The sequence below is a fragment of the Lontra canadensis genome, unplaced genomic scaffold, assembly GCF_010015895.1.
Source record: "Lontra canadensis isolate GAN:19392208 unplaced genomic scaffold, GSC_riverotter_1.0 scaffold159, whole genome shotgun sequence".
NCBI classification, from domain to species: Eukaryota; Metazoa; Chordata; class Mammalia; order Carnivora; family Mustelidae; genus Lontra; species Lontra canadensis.
Genome location: NW_022631153.1, coordinates 339,689 through 356,228, shown reverse-complemented (window position 1 = coordinate 356,228; position 16,540 = coordinate 339,689). Strand labels below are relative to the sequence as shown.

The 16,540-nt window shown below is 39.9% G+C and overlaps 1 protein-coding gene across 2 annotated transcripts in view; it reads right to left on the bottom strand.

Annotated features, from left to right (window-relative positions):
• Positions 1-2,222, bottom strand: part of MICU3 (mitochondrial calcium uptake family member 3) — a 110,420-nt gene extending 108,198 nt beyond the window's left edge. Inside the window, exon 1 of one of the 2 annotated variants that reach the window (XM_032844902.1) lies at positions 1,782-2,222. In XM_032844902.1, coding sequence (XP_032700793.1) covers positions 1,782-2,171 — 390 coding nt within the window. In that variant the 5' untranslated portion in view covers positions 2,172-2,222. The remainder of the gene's footprint in view (positions 1-1,781) is intronic. The other variant, XM_032844904.1, reaches the window with a different exon arrangement.
• Positions 2,223-16,540: the final 14,318 nt, after the last annotated feature.

Below are 16,540 nucleotides of genomic sequence, written 5' to 3'. Positions count from 1 at the left end.
TAAGTGTGGTCTTTTTTTTTTTTAAGGTTTTATTTATTTATTTGAGAGAGAAGGAGCACAAGCAGGGGGAGGGGCCGAGGGAGAGGGAGGAAACAGACTCCCCGCGGAGTGTGGAGCCAGATGTGGGGTTCAATCCCAGGACCCTAAGATCATGACCTGAAGTCAGACGCTTAACCAACTGAGCCATCCGGGTGCCCCAAGTGTGGTCTTTTAAAAACCACTATACTATCTCTCAATTTTAAAAGCAAAATAAACTTTAGGGGCACCTGGGTGGCTCAGTCGGCTGAGCCTCTGCCTTTGGCTCAAGTCATGATCTCAGGGTCCTGGGAATGAGCCCCAAGGGGGGGCTCCCTGCTCAGCAGGTAGTCTGCCTCTCCCCCTCCCCACCCCCATGCATGTGTCGTGTGTGTACTCTCAAATAAAATCTTAAAAAAAAAAAAGTAAAATTAATTTTAAAACAGAAGAAAATACTGTTTTAATGCTCTCTACCTTCCTAATCTGCTTCCATATCAACTATGGTTGGTGAAAAATTCTGTCTTGGTCAATGGGGACACAAGTTTAATGTATGGGGGGGTGCGGAGAAGAGGAGTAGCAGATGAAAAGGGAATTTGCTGCTAGCATTTTAAGCATTCATTGTACAAAAGCACTTTATGCTATGTATTTATAATTTGCAGCTAGAAGGTCTGTAGCACAGTGGATTCCCTGATTTAAATATATCAACGACCTCCACCAAAAGAACCGATGCACTTACCTCAGACCACCAACATGTGTTTGGGCAAAGAATAAAGAATACATTTCATTAAAGTTAAAAACAATAGCTACCTCTTTTCTAAATTTTTGTCATCTCAGCCCTTCACACTCTTTCGTCTTGCAAAGAAAACTTCCCTAAATGACTCCTAGTCATTCACATGACTATTTATTAACGACAACGATAGGACAAAAACATCGTGCCCCACTCACTCTTGCCTTACCCTCATCTTTACCTTACATTATCAGTTGCATGATACTTGAACATTTCATTTAAAGATCTTCTGTAGGAGTTAGCCTCTTTCAGTTTCCTATTTGTGCTGTCCTATCCATCTTCTCACTTATTTTCCTCACTTAAGAGTTTCTGATTTGGCGGTGGAGTGGGAGGGGATGTATACTCTTCTGAACAGATTTTTGTTTTTTCCATTTCCAATCTGGGAATATCTTCCTTCTTTCTGACCTATAATAAGGAAGTTACTCGGTTTGGGCATTTACTCTCTTGGGACTAATAAAGTGCTATACAATAATGTTACTTTTGAGAACCCAGACCACTGCTTCAAAACTCATCCTCCTGCACTGGACCTCCTGGGTCATTTGCTGTTACCTGGTCCAGTCTGGGCGTTCCTATCTCTCACATATCCGGCCCTCCACTTTCTGCCTGTTATACCCTTGCCTTCTTCGCAGTCTTTTGTTTTGGCTTGGGGTTTTGGTTAATAGATTGTACTGCAGCAACCTCTGCGGTCCTGATGCACCAATGACAGCATCATCTGTGTTTTCCCGACAGCTGGGTGCACAGACCCTAGCTAGCCTGCCTGGCCTACGTCTCGGTCTCACAGGAGGTCCCCAGGTGCGGCCGCAGAGCTCACACTGCGACAACCTCCACTGCCGGGTGTCACGGTGGCCCAGAGTCCCAAGCGCACCCAGCCCGACTGTCACACCTTCCCTCCAGGAGCTCAGGTGGAACACCCCGGCCGCCCTACCCTCGGGCGTCACCTGCGGGCCAGCCCAGCGCGCGCACGCGCTCACGCACCTACCGTTTCCTTGGCAGCCGCCACCGGGATGGGAAGCAGACCCCGGCCGCGGGGCGGGTCCTCCGGCTCTGCGGCTGAGGTCTCCGAGAGGCGCCCCGGGGTGGGCGTCCATGCGGAGTCGGCCCTAGGATCCCCATACAGCTGGTAGCACACAAGGCCGACCAGACCCCCGCCGGCCGCTGCCGCGATGCTCAGCTCCCCCCAGCGCCTCCGCCGCCTCCAAGCCTCCTCAGCCACAGCCCCCTCTTCCTCCTCCCGGCAGGAGAAGGGACGGCCGGGCGGGCCCGGGGCTACCCCCGCAGGCCGCCCCCACAGCCCAGGAAAGAGATGGTGAGGGCAGGGCGGAGGCGGGAGCCGAGGCGGCGGCCACAGGAGCCTCCGCAGTGCAGCCATTGCGGGAGCTGCCCGCACCAGAGCTAGGAGGGGGCGGGAGGGAAGGCGGGGGGGCGGGGGGAGAAAGGCAACGAAACCTCGCGAGAAGTCGGTGTGCGGCGGTACGATGCTGTCCGAGGGCGACCGCTGCAAACGTGCGGCCTGGGGTGCCCTGTAGCCGGCCTTCACCTGGGGCGACCGGGGGTCTCCGGTGAGAGATCGTGGGGAAGGGCGCGGATCCCGGCTACTCCTGCGCGCGCGACACTCCTGTCTCAGTCCCGCAGCCATAAATAACTGCGCCTGCCGCGGCAGCACCTGACTGCGCGAGAACCCAACACCGCAGGGCACAGCCAAGTCAGCAGAACCTAAAAGAGCCCTCGCGTGTGCGCGTGTCCAGACGTCCGTCCGCTAACTTGGCCCTTGGACTTGGCTGGGTGGGTTTTGGGTCACTGGGTAGTGCTCCTCTAAGAAAGTCACGGCCCTTGCCCCAAGCTTACGAAAAATTTGCAATTGTATCTTCAGGTGTACAATAAAATGAGGTAAAGAGTGGCCCACGTTAAAAAGATGGCAGATTAAGTCAAAGGCTGTTTTGACTACGCAGTGACCGCTTCTGGACTTTTAATGGGGGAGGGCTAACGTTTTTTTAGCTACAATTAATATCTTTAAAAAAAAAGCCATACTTGTGGTCACTTAATTCAACAAATCAGAAGTGTCTTGAAAGATACCCTTACTTTTGTGGGGATGCTGTTGGTATAAATATATAAATATAAATATAAATATAAATATAAATATAAATATATATATATATATATATATATGATCCTGTCATCTTTATTTTTGTTATTGCTATACCTGTTTGTTTGCCACCCTGTCAGTGCCACTTATATGAGAAAGTATATATGACATTCTTACCCGCTTCCCACCCCCGAGCCCAGGTTTGGTTAACTGAGTAATGCTAGCTTTGGTTTCTATATTCTGGAATGGTGCCAGGATCCCCTAAAATATTCTGGATCTAGGGGTGTAAACAAAATCCAGTTGTCTCTGTTGAGCTACAGTCATAAGGGAATTAGATCAGTTGATTCTGGCAATTCTTATAAAGACTAAGGGCAAACAAAATGAGGTTTTCTGGCTCAGATCTTGCTATTCCCATTCCTCACTAACAGGAGTGAGGAAGACTAGCTCCTTGTGTGGTCACTACAATTCCTTCCATTTCTGCCTTTTTTGAATTTGGGAAACTTCTGTATTCCCAAAGAAACATTTATTCTCTAGATATAGAACACAGATCTTCTGGCATTGTTTGAACTGAACACAATTTCCGGATTTTCTCAAAAATTTCCAACATGGCCTAATGGCAGAATTCTTGGACAGACTGATGAATTTTTATTACTTGTGTATTAAAAGCTGAGGAGCTCTAAGGAGAATTAAGGAGGTAACACAATAACATCAAATTTCAGATCAGGAAAATGGCACAAATACCCCACCTGAGATGGCTTCAAATATGTATTTTCTTTCTAGTTTAAATAAATTTAATATAGCCCCTGCAAGTCATTTCTCTGCCTAGAAATCAAGTTCTTCTATGAGAGGTGCTGGACTGGGGTGTGTCAGGTACTCACAGAACTCTGTATAAAGCTCTCTCTGTATGCAAAAGTTGTTCTAATTATAACTTTCCGTAGTCCTTTCCCTCTAAAAGCAAAATTTCCTAAAGAATATTGCTTTCTTATATTTGATGCTCCATGATTATAGCTACATAAAAATAACCAGATTCCTTTGTTACCTGTATATTTTTCTAGGTTTACTTCTCAAGGGAAAAAATTATAAGGAAACATGATATTAGGAATTTGGGATTTGGGGAAATTAAAGATAATATTAGATCAATATAAATTTAGGCCTATTAATTTCCTTCAACTTTTATGTCCATTCTCCTGCACATTAATAATACCCAAAAAGTGTCCCTATTCCACAGTGAGAGTCCATACCTTAAAAAAAAAATTCACTTATGTCCATTATGGTCTAAGTAAACACAAATGCTCTGAAGCATTTTAAAATGTTTGTAACGGGTGCCTGGGTGGCTCAGTGGGTTAAGCCTCTGCCTTCAGCTGAGGTCATGATCCCAGGGTCCTGGGATCGAGTCCTGAGTTGGGTTCTCTGCTCAGCAGGGAGCCTGCTTCCCTCTCTCTCTGCCTACTTGTGATCTCTGTCTGTCAAATATATAAATAAAATCTTTTAAAAAAATGTTTATAACAGCAGAGATCAAGTCAAAGAAGTTGTTTCTAGAAATCATATTTATCAATACAGAGCTATAAACTAGGCAGCAAAAGATTTGGACTCTTGGTTTTGCTACATCTCAGTTGCATAACTTTATACTGCTTTGAAGGTCACTATTTCCTACAAAATAATGAAATTGAATAGGTGATCACCTTCTGAACCCATGATCCTAATTAACCAAAATGCTCCAAGCTTACCAGTAAAACATGTACAAATACTTGAGAGTATTTTTCACATGTCATTTCTCTTTTCAAAACCCACAAATGCCCTAGAATTGCTCTCTTTCCTATTAAAATTCAATACAATGACCTAATTATTTCAACCTTTCACTACTTTTTAAATTGCAAATAAATACTTTAAAAAATGTGAAATTTAAGTGTATTATGTGTCATTTTTTTAGGCAGATCAGGTCATGATCCTGGGATCCTGGGATTGAGCCCTGCCTTGGACTCCATGCTCAGCAGGGGAGTCTGCTTCTCCCTCTGCTGTTTCCCTACCTCACATATATATATTTAAAAACCAAGCAATTATATATAAGGCCCTACATCAGGGCACGTAAGTCCCCTACCAGCCAGTGCACTCAATTCTGACAGAGGGAAGTTACCAGCCAAAGAGCAAGGCTGCAGCAAGCCCCTTCTCTCTTGGGAAAGTTGTCACAAACATTGTCCCCATCTTCAGCACTGTCTTCCCTTGGGTACACTTGGCAAATTGAAAGGAGAAAGCGAAAGTGGGGTGGGGGAAGAGGTTTCTCTGGGGTCATAGCTTTTTCTTGGTCTTTTGTCTTTATAGGGCTAGCCACTAGGAGTCTGGAACTCAATTCTTCAGCATCCAGGGCTATGAAAACCAAGTTACCCAAGGCACTGAGGGTCTGTTTGTTATTTTGACTATCTTCCACCCCTAAAGACAGACTGACAATGGGTTGTTCCTTGCCCTTCTCCTTTAGTCAAAATTAAGCTGTGCCTAAACTCCATTAAGCCAAAGTATGTATTTAGCCTCACTGCAGGCACATAGTAAAACCCCAGTAAATGTTTATTAAATGAAGAAAGGAATTTTTGATTGTTGTAGGGGAAGAGGCCAAGATGGGAAGGCAATTCAGGGGACAAGGAAATAAAGTAGTTTATTAGAGACTAAAGGAGCTGCTGATAAACCAAGCAGCACATCTGGAAATGCAATTAATGGAAGGCCAGATGGAGAAAGCAAGGGGTTGGCAAGGAAAGATCAAAGATAGAGAGTGGTCATGGAGAAGGGTTGATTTGGGAACAAATTTTGTGATTTTTTGATTTGAAGCCTTCCTCGTACATATCATATTTTGGCACGATCCTGCTGGACTTAGAGCCTTAAAGCAACAGGATTTCATCAGGTTCTTTTGGTTCTCTGAGGAATTCCAGCATGATCCATAGCCATGGTTAGTGAGTTGAACTTGACATTTCCCTTTTTGTTTTTCCATATCTCACTGGTGACAACAACCAAGCTGCCAGTTGTACACATTAAAGTTTTCAACTTCAGGAGAAGTAATAAACTCACTTTGACCATTACATCTGTTCAATCTGATTTATATAATTTCTGACTCCATATGATGTCCAGGGTCCGGCTGACGGTGCCTCACTGTTCAATTCTTGCTGTTTTTGTCCCTCATTTAGTGACAGGAAATTGTTTTCTTATGTATTTGGGAATCTTAATATAGCTTAAAGATATTTAACCAAGAAGTATCTTAACAAAAGACTTGTAGTACCTGAAAACCTTTAAGAAGACGCTCAGTAGATATTTTCCTTATTTACTAAGAAAAGACCAGAAGAACTTCTTTTTTAAAGCATTGATGTACTGTTTCATCTTCTTTAACTTGTAACACTTTCTCCTGAAAAATGTCCATGTGTACAGACCCAGTAGGTGTCTGGTGGTACAACCAATATATACCCTTGTCTCTTGCTCTAACCCCAGACTGTCAGGTGTTAGATGGGAAATTGCTTTAAGGGAAGAGAACCAAACAGAAGGGCAGCCTTCAGAACAGATGGAAAGATCAGCACGAAGAGGGAATCATTAGAGAAATCAAACGTAACATTAGTAAGTTTATATACTTACCTGAAGAAACTTAGAGGGATAGCAAACCAGCTGCATTTCTTGCCAATGTCAGTTGATTGGTACTGGTTATCCAGAACACTGTACTGAGCAAAATTTTCAGACCAGGTCCAGACTTCAGAGGAAAAAGTACATTGGTAGATGAGTATGTCGCCAAAGAGTAGGTTATCAGATTGGGCTGAGCTGTGTTACGGGACCGCCATGGTTTCCTTGCAACTCTCCAATTAGAGAAGACTGTAAATAATAGAAAAACTGGAAAATGTTTCAGTAATTCACATGTGAATATTTTCTATTTGCCCTTGAAAGATTCAGCAAACTGAAAAGAATTTAGAGATAAATTAATCTGGAAAATTTGTAAACTTTTTAAGTTTTCAGAGGTAGTGTGGAAAGTCCTTCATGGAAACTCTCAAAAGAAATCTGATATGGAAGCCCCCGGGGCACCTGGGTGGCTCAGTTGGTTAACATCTGCCTTAGGCTTAGGTCATGATACCACGACCCTGGGATTGAAACCTGCTTTGGGCTCCCTGCTGAGAGGGAGTCTGCTTCTCCCTCTCTCTCTCTGCTGTTCTCCCTGCTTGTGCTCTCTGTCACTCTCTGTCAAATAAATAAATAAAATCTTTAAAAGAATTAAAAAAAAAAAAGAAGGCCCCGAATACAAAGTAAATAACAGTAGACTGTTTCCAGCTGAACAGAGGAGGTGTTTGAACCTTGTTCACTTAAAGCCTCCCTTTAAATTCCCACAGCTGGGCCTGAAGCATTTCTGTAGAATCTTAGGGCTTAAAAACCACTAAAATGTACAGTTTTAATTTTTTCTGATGAGGAAACTTAGAGGCTATCAGGTTAAAGAATGTTCTCTGGGTCACACAATTAGGACTTGTGTTTCAATATTCTGCCCTATCTCTGCATAGTGTCTGTATTGGAATCAGAAACAGAATTCAATACAGTTTTTTTTTAAGGCACATTAAATTCCAAAAAATAGAAATAAATGGCATTAGCTCAAATAAAAGATATTTTTAGGATAAAATCATATCAACCCAGGGAAGAGTAGTACTGAGTCTTAGGAAGTATGATAAGCAAGTCAGTTGTAGAGAGCTACATAGTAAGAGTTCAAGGACATTTGTTCTAACATACTGCTGTGAACATGACCTGAATACTAATTCCATCAGTCTCTATGAATCTTAGTTTAGGTTTTAAAGAGAAAACATTGACTTGGTGTAGCCTTGGTGGGTTTTCTACTTTTGTTAGTTTCTCACTGTTGGACCAATCAGCTGTGCCTAGGAAGGAAAGGGTTGAGTCATGGAGGAGCATTTTCCAGTTTTTCTGTTCTATTATTTCTGGGAAATACAGAAAAGAGCTTCTCTTAAGATGGCACCATAGGCATGTACCAATGGTGTGCTGGTCAAAGTTAACAGTCAGTTCTGGCGTAGAAGAAGCAGGGAGTCGTGATTTGTGGCATTTGTAGATTTCCATGGTATAAATACTCTGACCATGGCTCATGCCTACAAGACAAAGACGCAGCAGCACATCATCATATAGAATATCAATTAAACACAGAAAGATATAACCCATATAGGAAAACAATTGGGAAGTGATAAGTTCTTAGCACTCATTACCTTTGATTTTAATGTAATGTATCCAATTATAAGTTCATATATTTTAATTTTTAATAATGTCTCCAATCTAATAATGGTTAGCTCACTAGATTCCTGAAAATTTAATAATCAGCTCTATTGAGCTAGTCCAAGCTGGCTCCAGCACACTAATAGCAGGTACTTCATGATTACCCTACCCATTGGAAAGTTTGGGCATTCTTGAAGACCAGTGTTTGACACAAGAAGGAAACAGTGTGAAGAGGACATAAGACTAAACCCAAAAGAAGACCGGAATTAAAAATGCACCTTTAGCCACAAACAGTGAATTAATTTACCCATCCTTTAGTCAATAGGGGGTTAACAACCTTCCTTCCCTTCTTGGGGTTGTTAATTGGTTTCAATCAACCTATATAAAGATGTTACTATGGAATTATTCTTACTCTTTCCAATTAATTATGTTTGCTGTTCCAAAGACTTGAAGTTAAAGAATCATCTCAGTATGGATGGGAACAACTGACTACCCAGAACCGAGATTATTTGTTGGTTTTGTTTTTTTTTTAATTGTTCCTTTTCTATTTTGTTGAGTTGAAGTATAGTCGACACACTATGTTACATTAGTTTCAGCATGCAACAAAGTGATTGGACACGTCTGTACATTATGTTGTGCTGATCGCAAGTGTAGCTACCATCTATCACATACAATGCTATTATGATACTGTTGACTGTATTCCCTATGCTGTACCTCCCATCCCCATGACTTATTTATTCCATAACTGGAAACCTGTCTCTTCCACCTCCCTGCCCCTCTGGCAACCATCAGATTATTTGGGTAGAAACTACTCTTTTTGGGGGGTGGGGTGGGTAGAGACTACTCTTGAGCTGAGTCTTGGCTCCCTGGGTAGAAAGCTGTGCATTTAACAGCCAATACTCATTAGGAATCAGCTCTGATCTTACCAGGTCATTAGGTCTTGCTCTATGCTAATGATAATCCTTAGCTTTGATTAAAATATATTATTTCAAATTTATAGTAATATAATACATCTAAGCAAATTTTCAATTTATTACACTCAAAATTTATATTTGTCCACAGGAAGGTAGTCATTCTTAAGCCAAAGTAATCAACAAATGATTTAGGTCACTATGCATATCTCTTTCTGTTAAAATAAACAGTTTGCCTCCAACACTGGAGACTGATCTGAAAACGAAAAGTCTGAAAATATGAGTGTTCATAAATTCCTTGGCAACCGAAGCATATCAAAACTCTTGCACTTTGGAAAGGATTGCAGTTTTTTTTAGGATTGTCACAAATCTTGTGTTCAGGAACCTGTAAACCTCAGACCACCACATCAAGGGAAATGAAATGAACCTTTCACTGGATGATAAGACATTATAGAAAACCACTAAGTGAACTACTCTAACATCATCATGCAGGTGCATGGGGCTCCTTAAACAAATTATTCTAGATTAAGTAGGCCTGTTCCTCCATCCTTGTAGTGTTATATAAGGAAACCATGTTTGATTAGAATTTTATTGTGTGTGGTATTTGTTTCAGGGCACATGCTTTGATCAAAATCTATGTAATGGAGGCCTGTGTTCTCTGATATCTAGAATTAATCATTGAACTCTTGGCTATGGTTAAGTGTAATAATTACACTGACTTAATAAACATCTATGTGCCTGTAAAGAGTTTGTCCCTAAAGTGAATTTTAAATAAAGACAAACATCAAACAATGATGAAAGCAATATGTGAAACTCAAGATCATTATCCAAACCAGGTTCTGTTTCAAACTGAAAATGAACCAAATTAAGAAAAAGGACGAGCTAAAAGTTGGGGTAATAGAGTAATTCATCATTAAGTCTTTTAAAAATGGAAACAAATGAGAAATGAATGCTCCTTTGCTCTTCTTTCCAACTCTATAGATTAAAATTAAATTTTCTTCCAATCTTTCTCTGATAATTATGAAGGACTCATATGACATCCAGCTAGAAGAGGTCACTAGGCAGTTAAAAATGTGGAACTAGAGCTAGGTCTTAAAGGTGGTAGCTGACCGCTATGCAGCTTTGTGATGAAATTTAGTTGAGCTTTAAATGTGGTACTCGTAAAAAAATATCATACTCCGAAAGACAGCTTACATATACTATAAGTGGATTATGTTAAAGTAAAAAAAATTGTAAGTTATATAGTATTTACATAATAATGGGAACTTGCAGATAGACCTACAGAAATATTATGTTTCAGAAGTTGGAATCTCATGTATATAGAAGTATCATTATCTACATATTTATTTTGATAAAAAATCAGTATTTGAGTTTCATAATTAGAACCTACCATATCTTCTTTAAAGTTCTGATTTTAAGAAAAGGAGAATTTAAATGATGCTAAGAGAGAAATTTGTCTATAAAAAGTTTGTCTATAATTAGTCTATAAAGCAAAGGTGCTGAATTTTATTTTCTAATTAAATTTTACCTTGAAATTTGGACAGCAATCATAAACGTTAGATTGAATGGGACCATGAGATAATTTAGTCTGAGATCTGTGTTTTAGTCAGGAGGAAACTGAATGGATCATACCTTACCAAGATGTATTTCCTGATCTAGGTTCTGTCTGCTACCCCTCTTTTCTTTGGCATTTTCCTAACAGGACTCTGCTTGGATATAACTTCTAAATGCTTCCCAGTTCCAAGGCCAGTTTAGTTGACCCTGCTACCTGCTTTCAACAAAGTACCTCGAATTTGCCCATCATAGCACCACCACGAAAATGTTTTCCTTTACTTGTTTGTATCAGCCAGCTAGACTATAAGCAGCAGAAGATAGAGATTGGTTTTTGCCTTTAAAAAAATATATATATATATATTTATTTATTTATTTATTTATTTGACAGAGAGAGAGAGAGATCACAAGTAGGAAGAGAGGCAGGCAGAGAGGGAGAGGGAAGCAGGCTCCCCGCTGAGCAGAGAGCCCAATGCTGGGCTAGATCCCAGGACCCTGAGATCGTGACCTGAGCCTAAAGCAGGGGATTAGCCCACTGAGCCACACAGGCACCCCTGGTTTTTGTCTTTTGACAAACACAGATAGTACCTGTTATGTAGGTACTTACAGAACTAATGTATCTTTTGAATGAAAGACAAATATTTGTTTTTATAAAATTACCAAAAATCCATTAAAATTTCACATGAATAGAGGTTCTTGCTTCAGCATCATCAAGAATAAAGATATGAATTAAATTACCAGTCAACATTCAGAACACCCAAGTCAATAAACTAGTAGATTCAGTGATTGTCCTGAAAAATACATTTCAATTGTTGTACCTCTTTAAAAATACTTACAGTTCCTTACATTGTTAACTTTTAGGAAATAATAGTGGATCTGGGTTTGCTGAAATCAATCATAAAAGGCCACATCTGAACAGTTCATCTCTTATTTTCATAGACCCACAGAGTCTATTGCTGTTGCAGTCATGTGTTTTGGTTGTCCATTCTGACCCACGAAGTTTTCTGTTCTTTTCTTTCCTTTTTTTTTTTTAAGATTTTACTTATTCATCTGACAGAAACAGATCACAAGTAGACAGAGAGGCAGGCAGAGAGAGAGGAGGAAGCAGGCTCCCTGCTGAGCAGAGACCGGGATACCAGGCTCGATCCCAGGATCCTGGGATCATGACCTGAGCCAAAGACAGAGGCTTTAACCCACTGAGCCACCCAGGCGCCCCTGACCCACAGAGTTTTAAGGGGGTTAATATGCTTAAAGAACTGCTCTTTTTATTTGTTTAGCCTGACAGCGAACTACTCCGAATCTAGTTCCTTGCCACTTAGCATTTACGCGACTCTGCTCCCTGTCCTTAAACTCATTTCTCAATTTCATGGCCAGCTAGAAACTTACAGTCTTGTTTGCAAGAATAGCTGGAGTCAAATATTTTCAGCGCCAATGCGTTCACGGGATCCTGACAGCTGTGTAGTACTTGCTGAGCTGCGTTTTATTCCTACTGAGGTTATTGACATCTTCATGGTTTTCCTGTGATTTTTACCTTTGCCAGTGGCATGCTCATTATAATTGTGCAGCTTTCTGTTTTCAGTTTTGGAAGGGAGACTAGGCTGAGGAATTTACCAATGGTATGGCTAGAAGCTGAAGTGAAACTTGGCACCCTTTATTCCTGTCTATCAAGGTTCCTCTTGGCCTTATCAAGGGTCTGGCAGCGTGTGTACCCATACCGTCCTCTAGTGGCTGACCCCATGGGAGAGACCGGCTATACCACTCAGCCATGAGGCCAAGACTGTCCTTTCTCTTGGTGCCTGGGCTTATGAGCAGAGGTTATTTTTTCAGGATGAAGAATATTTCTCCTGGTGTGCCTGAGTTCTCCAACAGTCAAAATTTAATTTTACAGCACTGAATATACATTCTATGGCTTGGAAGCTTTCTCAGGGGAAATAGAAAAATAAATTAAAAAATCTAAGCAAGTCCTTCCTGTTTCTGGAAAAATCCTGAAGTGTATATCCATCAACGAACAAAGATTTATCAAGCATAAAAAATATCCCAAGTGCTGTTGTCGGTGCTTGATATATGTAAATGAACAAAATAGACAAGGATCTCTGCCCTCAGGAACCATACATTCTAGAATGTGTTTCCTTTGGATTGACAATACTAGACTACTTGTAAATGTGATGTGCTTCAAACACTGTACCACCAGGGACTGTGTTCGTACCATTCAATAGTGTAAATGATATTGGCCTTCTCTTCTCTAACCTGCCGTCAGGGCCGAATGGAGTTTGCTGGTCCCATGCCACCTGCACAGCTGGTACCATATGCATTACTAGTCTTGCATGAGCTAATGGTGCTCACTCCGGAGTGGCCATTCGGGGACTCTATTTCCGTCTTCCTAAATTGTGTGCCAAAATATAAGAAGTGCCTTTGAGTCCTCTTTCCAATCCCCTTCTCCCGGGTCTCCTCCCTACACCAGCACTAACTTAGTAGAGTCCTTCTGGGCAGTTTTTGCCTAGGGCTATACTCCAGTTCTGCAAAAACAGGACTGGTTATCAAGGCCTCTAATTAGGGGAGAAAAATGGGTAAATATTACTTCAGTAACTCTTATCATATTACTCTGGGGAAAGATATGAAATTTTAAGGTGGTTTAATTACTTACTTTTCCTTTTTCTGTTTTTTAAAAAGAATGTAATTCTTCCATATTATTGATGGTACAATAAATTAAACTCTTGTATCTCCATTCTTGCGATGGTGTATTTTATTTTTAACTCATTCTAAGGCGAGACAATGAACAAACTCATTAATTATTTAAACCTACTGACATCCTGAGTTTTATGAATAGATTTTTTTTTATTCGGAGAAGTTTCTTTTTTTTTTTTAATCAGAGTTTGATGGCCATTTTATGCCCTCAGAAAAATGCAACTTGTCTGAAAATTGATTTTATTTTTATTTACTAAAATAAAAATACTCTTTTAGTGTTTAAGTGACTTATGCTTCAGTAGGATGAGACATATTTAATTTAAAATACTGCTTCTTGTGGTGCCTGGGTGGCTCAGTGGGTTAAGCCTCTGCTTTCGGCTCAGGTCATGGTCTCAGAATCCTGAGATCAAGCCCCTCATTGGGCTCTCTGCTCAGCAGGGAACCTGCTTCCCCCTCTGTCTCGTCTGCCTCTCTGCCTACTTGTGATCTCTCTCTCTCTCTCTGTCAAATTAAAAAAAAAGAAATCTTAAAAATAAAATAAAATACTGTCTTTGCTTTGAAAATGGAGAAATGAAAAAGAAAGAATCTCAGTGGAACCTATGAACGCATTCATAGTAAGGATGTAATAAGCAGTGAAAAAAATAGCAACTCCAAACATTTATCTTAATCCCCTCTTCAATTGCTGATTCTGGGAGCAATCAAATGAAGAAATGTATATGAGCAATGATGTCAATTTGCACCACATTTTTTTTTTATAAGGTATACATCAGTTGCTCTAGAGCATCAGCTTTTATCACTACTTGGGAATTTGCAGCAGGTGGGGTGGGAACAGTTTTGGAAATAGATGTGAACTATTTCAGTTTTAATGATGGGTTTTCCATTAACTAGGTGGCATTTTTCTGAAAGCCATTTTCCCTCATCTGCAAAACAAAGGTGTTGGTTGAGGTGAGTTGGCAAGTTCCTTCCATGCCATGAAAAAGGTAAAGTACTTTCACACCACGCTTTTGTGACATATTCAAATGACAGAAGATCATATGAAGAAGAATGAATGATGTGTATTTAGCCAGATGCTGTGAAATAGACTACTTCCAAAACTTTATTTTAGAAGTATATTTTTTGTAGATCCACTTTGAAATGCAATTAATTAAATCTTTCATTACAGGAACCAAAAGATCATTTTTTTCTATGCTCCAGAAAGACCACTATTCGTTTTGATAAAATATCTTTATCTTCTTTCAACCTAGAGCAAAACATGGAATTTTAAGTGGCTTAAAACCCAGGAAAAATTTATAATAATTATTGTCATTAAAATATTCACTTAGGGGCTCCTGGGTAGCTCAGTCAGTTAAGTATCTGACTTTTGGTTTTGGCTCAGGTCATGATCTCCTGGTCAGAGATGAACCTAGCGTCAGACTCTGCTCCACAGAGAGTCTGTATCCCTTCTCCCTCTGCCGCAAGCTCCCCCCAACCCCCCCAGCCCCCGCTAGTGCTGACACGCTCTCTCTCTGAAATAAACAAAAAATCTTTAAAAAACCATCACTTAGATTTTGTAATACTAGTGGATTTTCATATGCATTTGTCTGTAGGCTTCCTACAACACTTCTGTAGTTGGATAGAACATATTATTATCCCAATTTTATAAAGGAAAAAATTGAGCTCTAGGGCTCCAGTAATGTCATTTTCTCAAGATCTTATAACTACTGAGTGGTAACTTTTTGCTTGTATCTAAAAAGTGAGTAAGGAAAGAAAAAAATTACAAGGTAAAAATCAGACTATATGTTGTTTACTACTCCTGTTGCTCTTTGTGATGGGTAAGGTGGGGAAGGGGGTCTGGAGTTGACATTTCTGAAAAAAGTAGACATTGACAAAGATGTTCAGTTTCTGTCAAGAATTTATTCTGCTTAAATTTGTCCCCCAAGTTATGTGATTTCATAGTCAATTAATTTTCCTTTTTCCACTTGTGGTCAATATTATTCATGAAAAATATCCAACCTCTTCTGGTAGAGGTTTGGGATTTTGTGCAGACTGAGTCTCTTCCATGCAAATAGTTCAGGAATTCTGATTTAATATCAACTATCTTACATAATAGCTGTTGAATTTATATTTTTTTCTCTCCTACAATTAAAGTGTCTCTAACATCTGAGCTGTGACCTTTCAAAATTTACATTAAAAACTTTCATTTTGATATAATTTCATGCTTATAGAAAAGCTACAGGACTGGTACAGAGAAATCCACAACCCTTTATTCACATGCTTCATTGACACATCACTTCATCTGCTTTGTCATCTACTCTCTTTTTCTGTCTCTAGATGCATAAACATTTTTTCCTGAACTATTTGAGCGCAATTTTGCGGATATCATGCCCTTTTATCTGTAAAGTTTTATTTTGGATTCCCTAAGACTTTTCTTTATATAACTGCAATGCAACTGTCAAAATCAAGAAATTTAATGTAGATACAATGCTATTGTTTAATTCATAATCCATACTAAAATTTTGCCAGTTATTTCAATAATGTCCATTATGGTTGTATTTTTGTCTGGTTCACACTCCATGCCAGGATCACACAACATACTTAGTTTTCATGTCTCTTTAATTTCCTTTAGACTGGAGGAGTTCCTCAAACTACCTTTCTTTGTGTTTCTTGATTTTGACATTTTGGAAGCATGCAGGCCAGCTGCTTTACAGAATTTCCCTCACTTGGGCTTTATCTGATATTTCCTCATGATTAGATTGTGAATTTTTGACAGAAATACCAAATGAGTGACATTATTCCTTTCCTAATGTATTAAGAGGCACATGGCAGTGTTTTGTACCCCCCCCCTTTTTTTTTTAAGACTTTATTTATTTGGCAGAATGAGTGAAAGCAAGCACAAGCAGGGGGAGATACAAAGGTTCTCTGCTGAGTAGGGAGTCCAGTTCAGGGCCTGAGAGCCAAAGCAGATGGCTAGCCTACTCAGCCACTCAGGATATCCTTATCCCATTATTGTTATTTACTTTTATTATGTGGTTAAAATAATATTCACTAGATTAGTTCACTATAAAGTTACTAGGCTCTCTTTGTGATCAAGAAGCAAATTATGAGGGAATACTTGGGACTATGTAAATAGCCTCTTTTTCATCTAACTTTTGCCCCCTAATTTTAGCATGTATTGATTATTTCACTGGATTAGCAATGTTCCTATGAAGGATGCAAAATTGCCATTTTCTAATTCCACCGTTCCTTCAGTATTTATTCGTTGATATTGTACCAGAAAGAAAAGTTCTCCCTTCTCCCTTATTT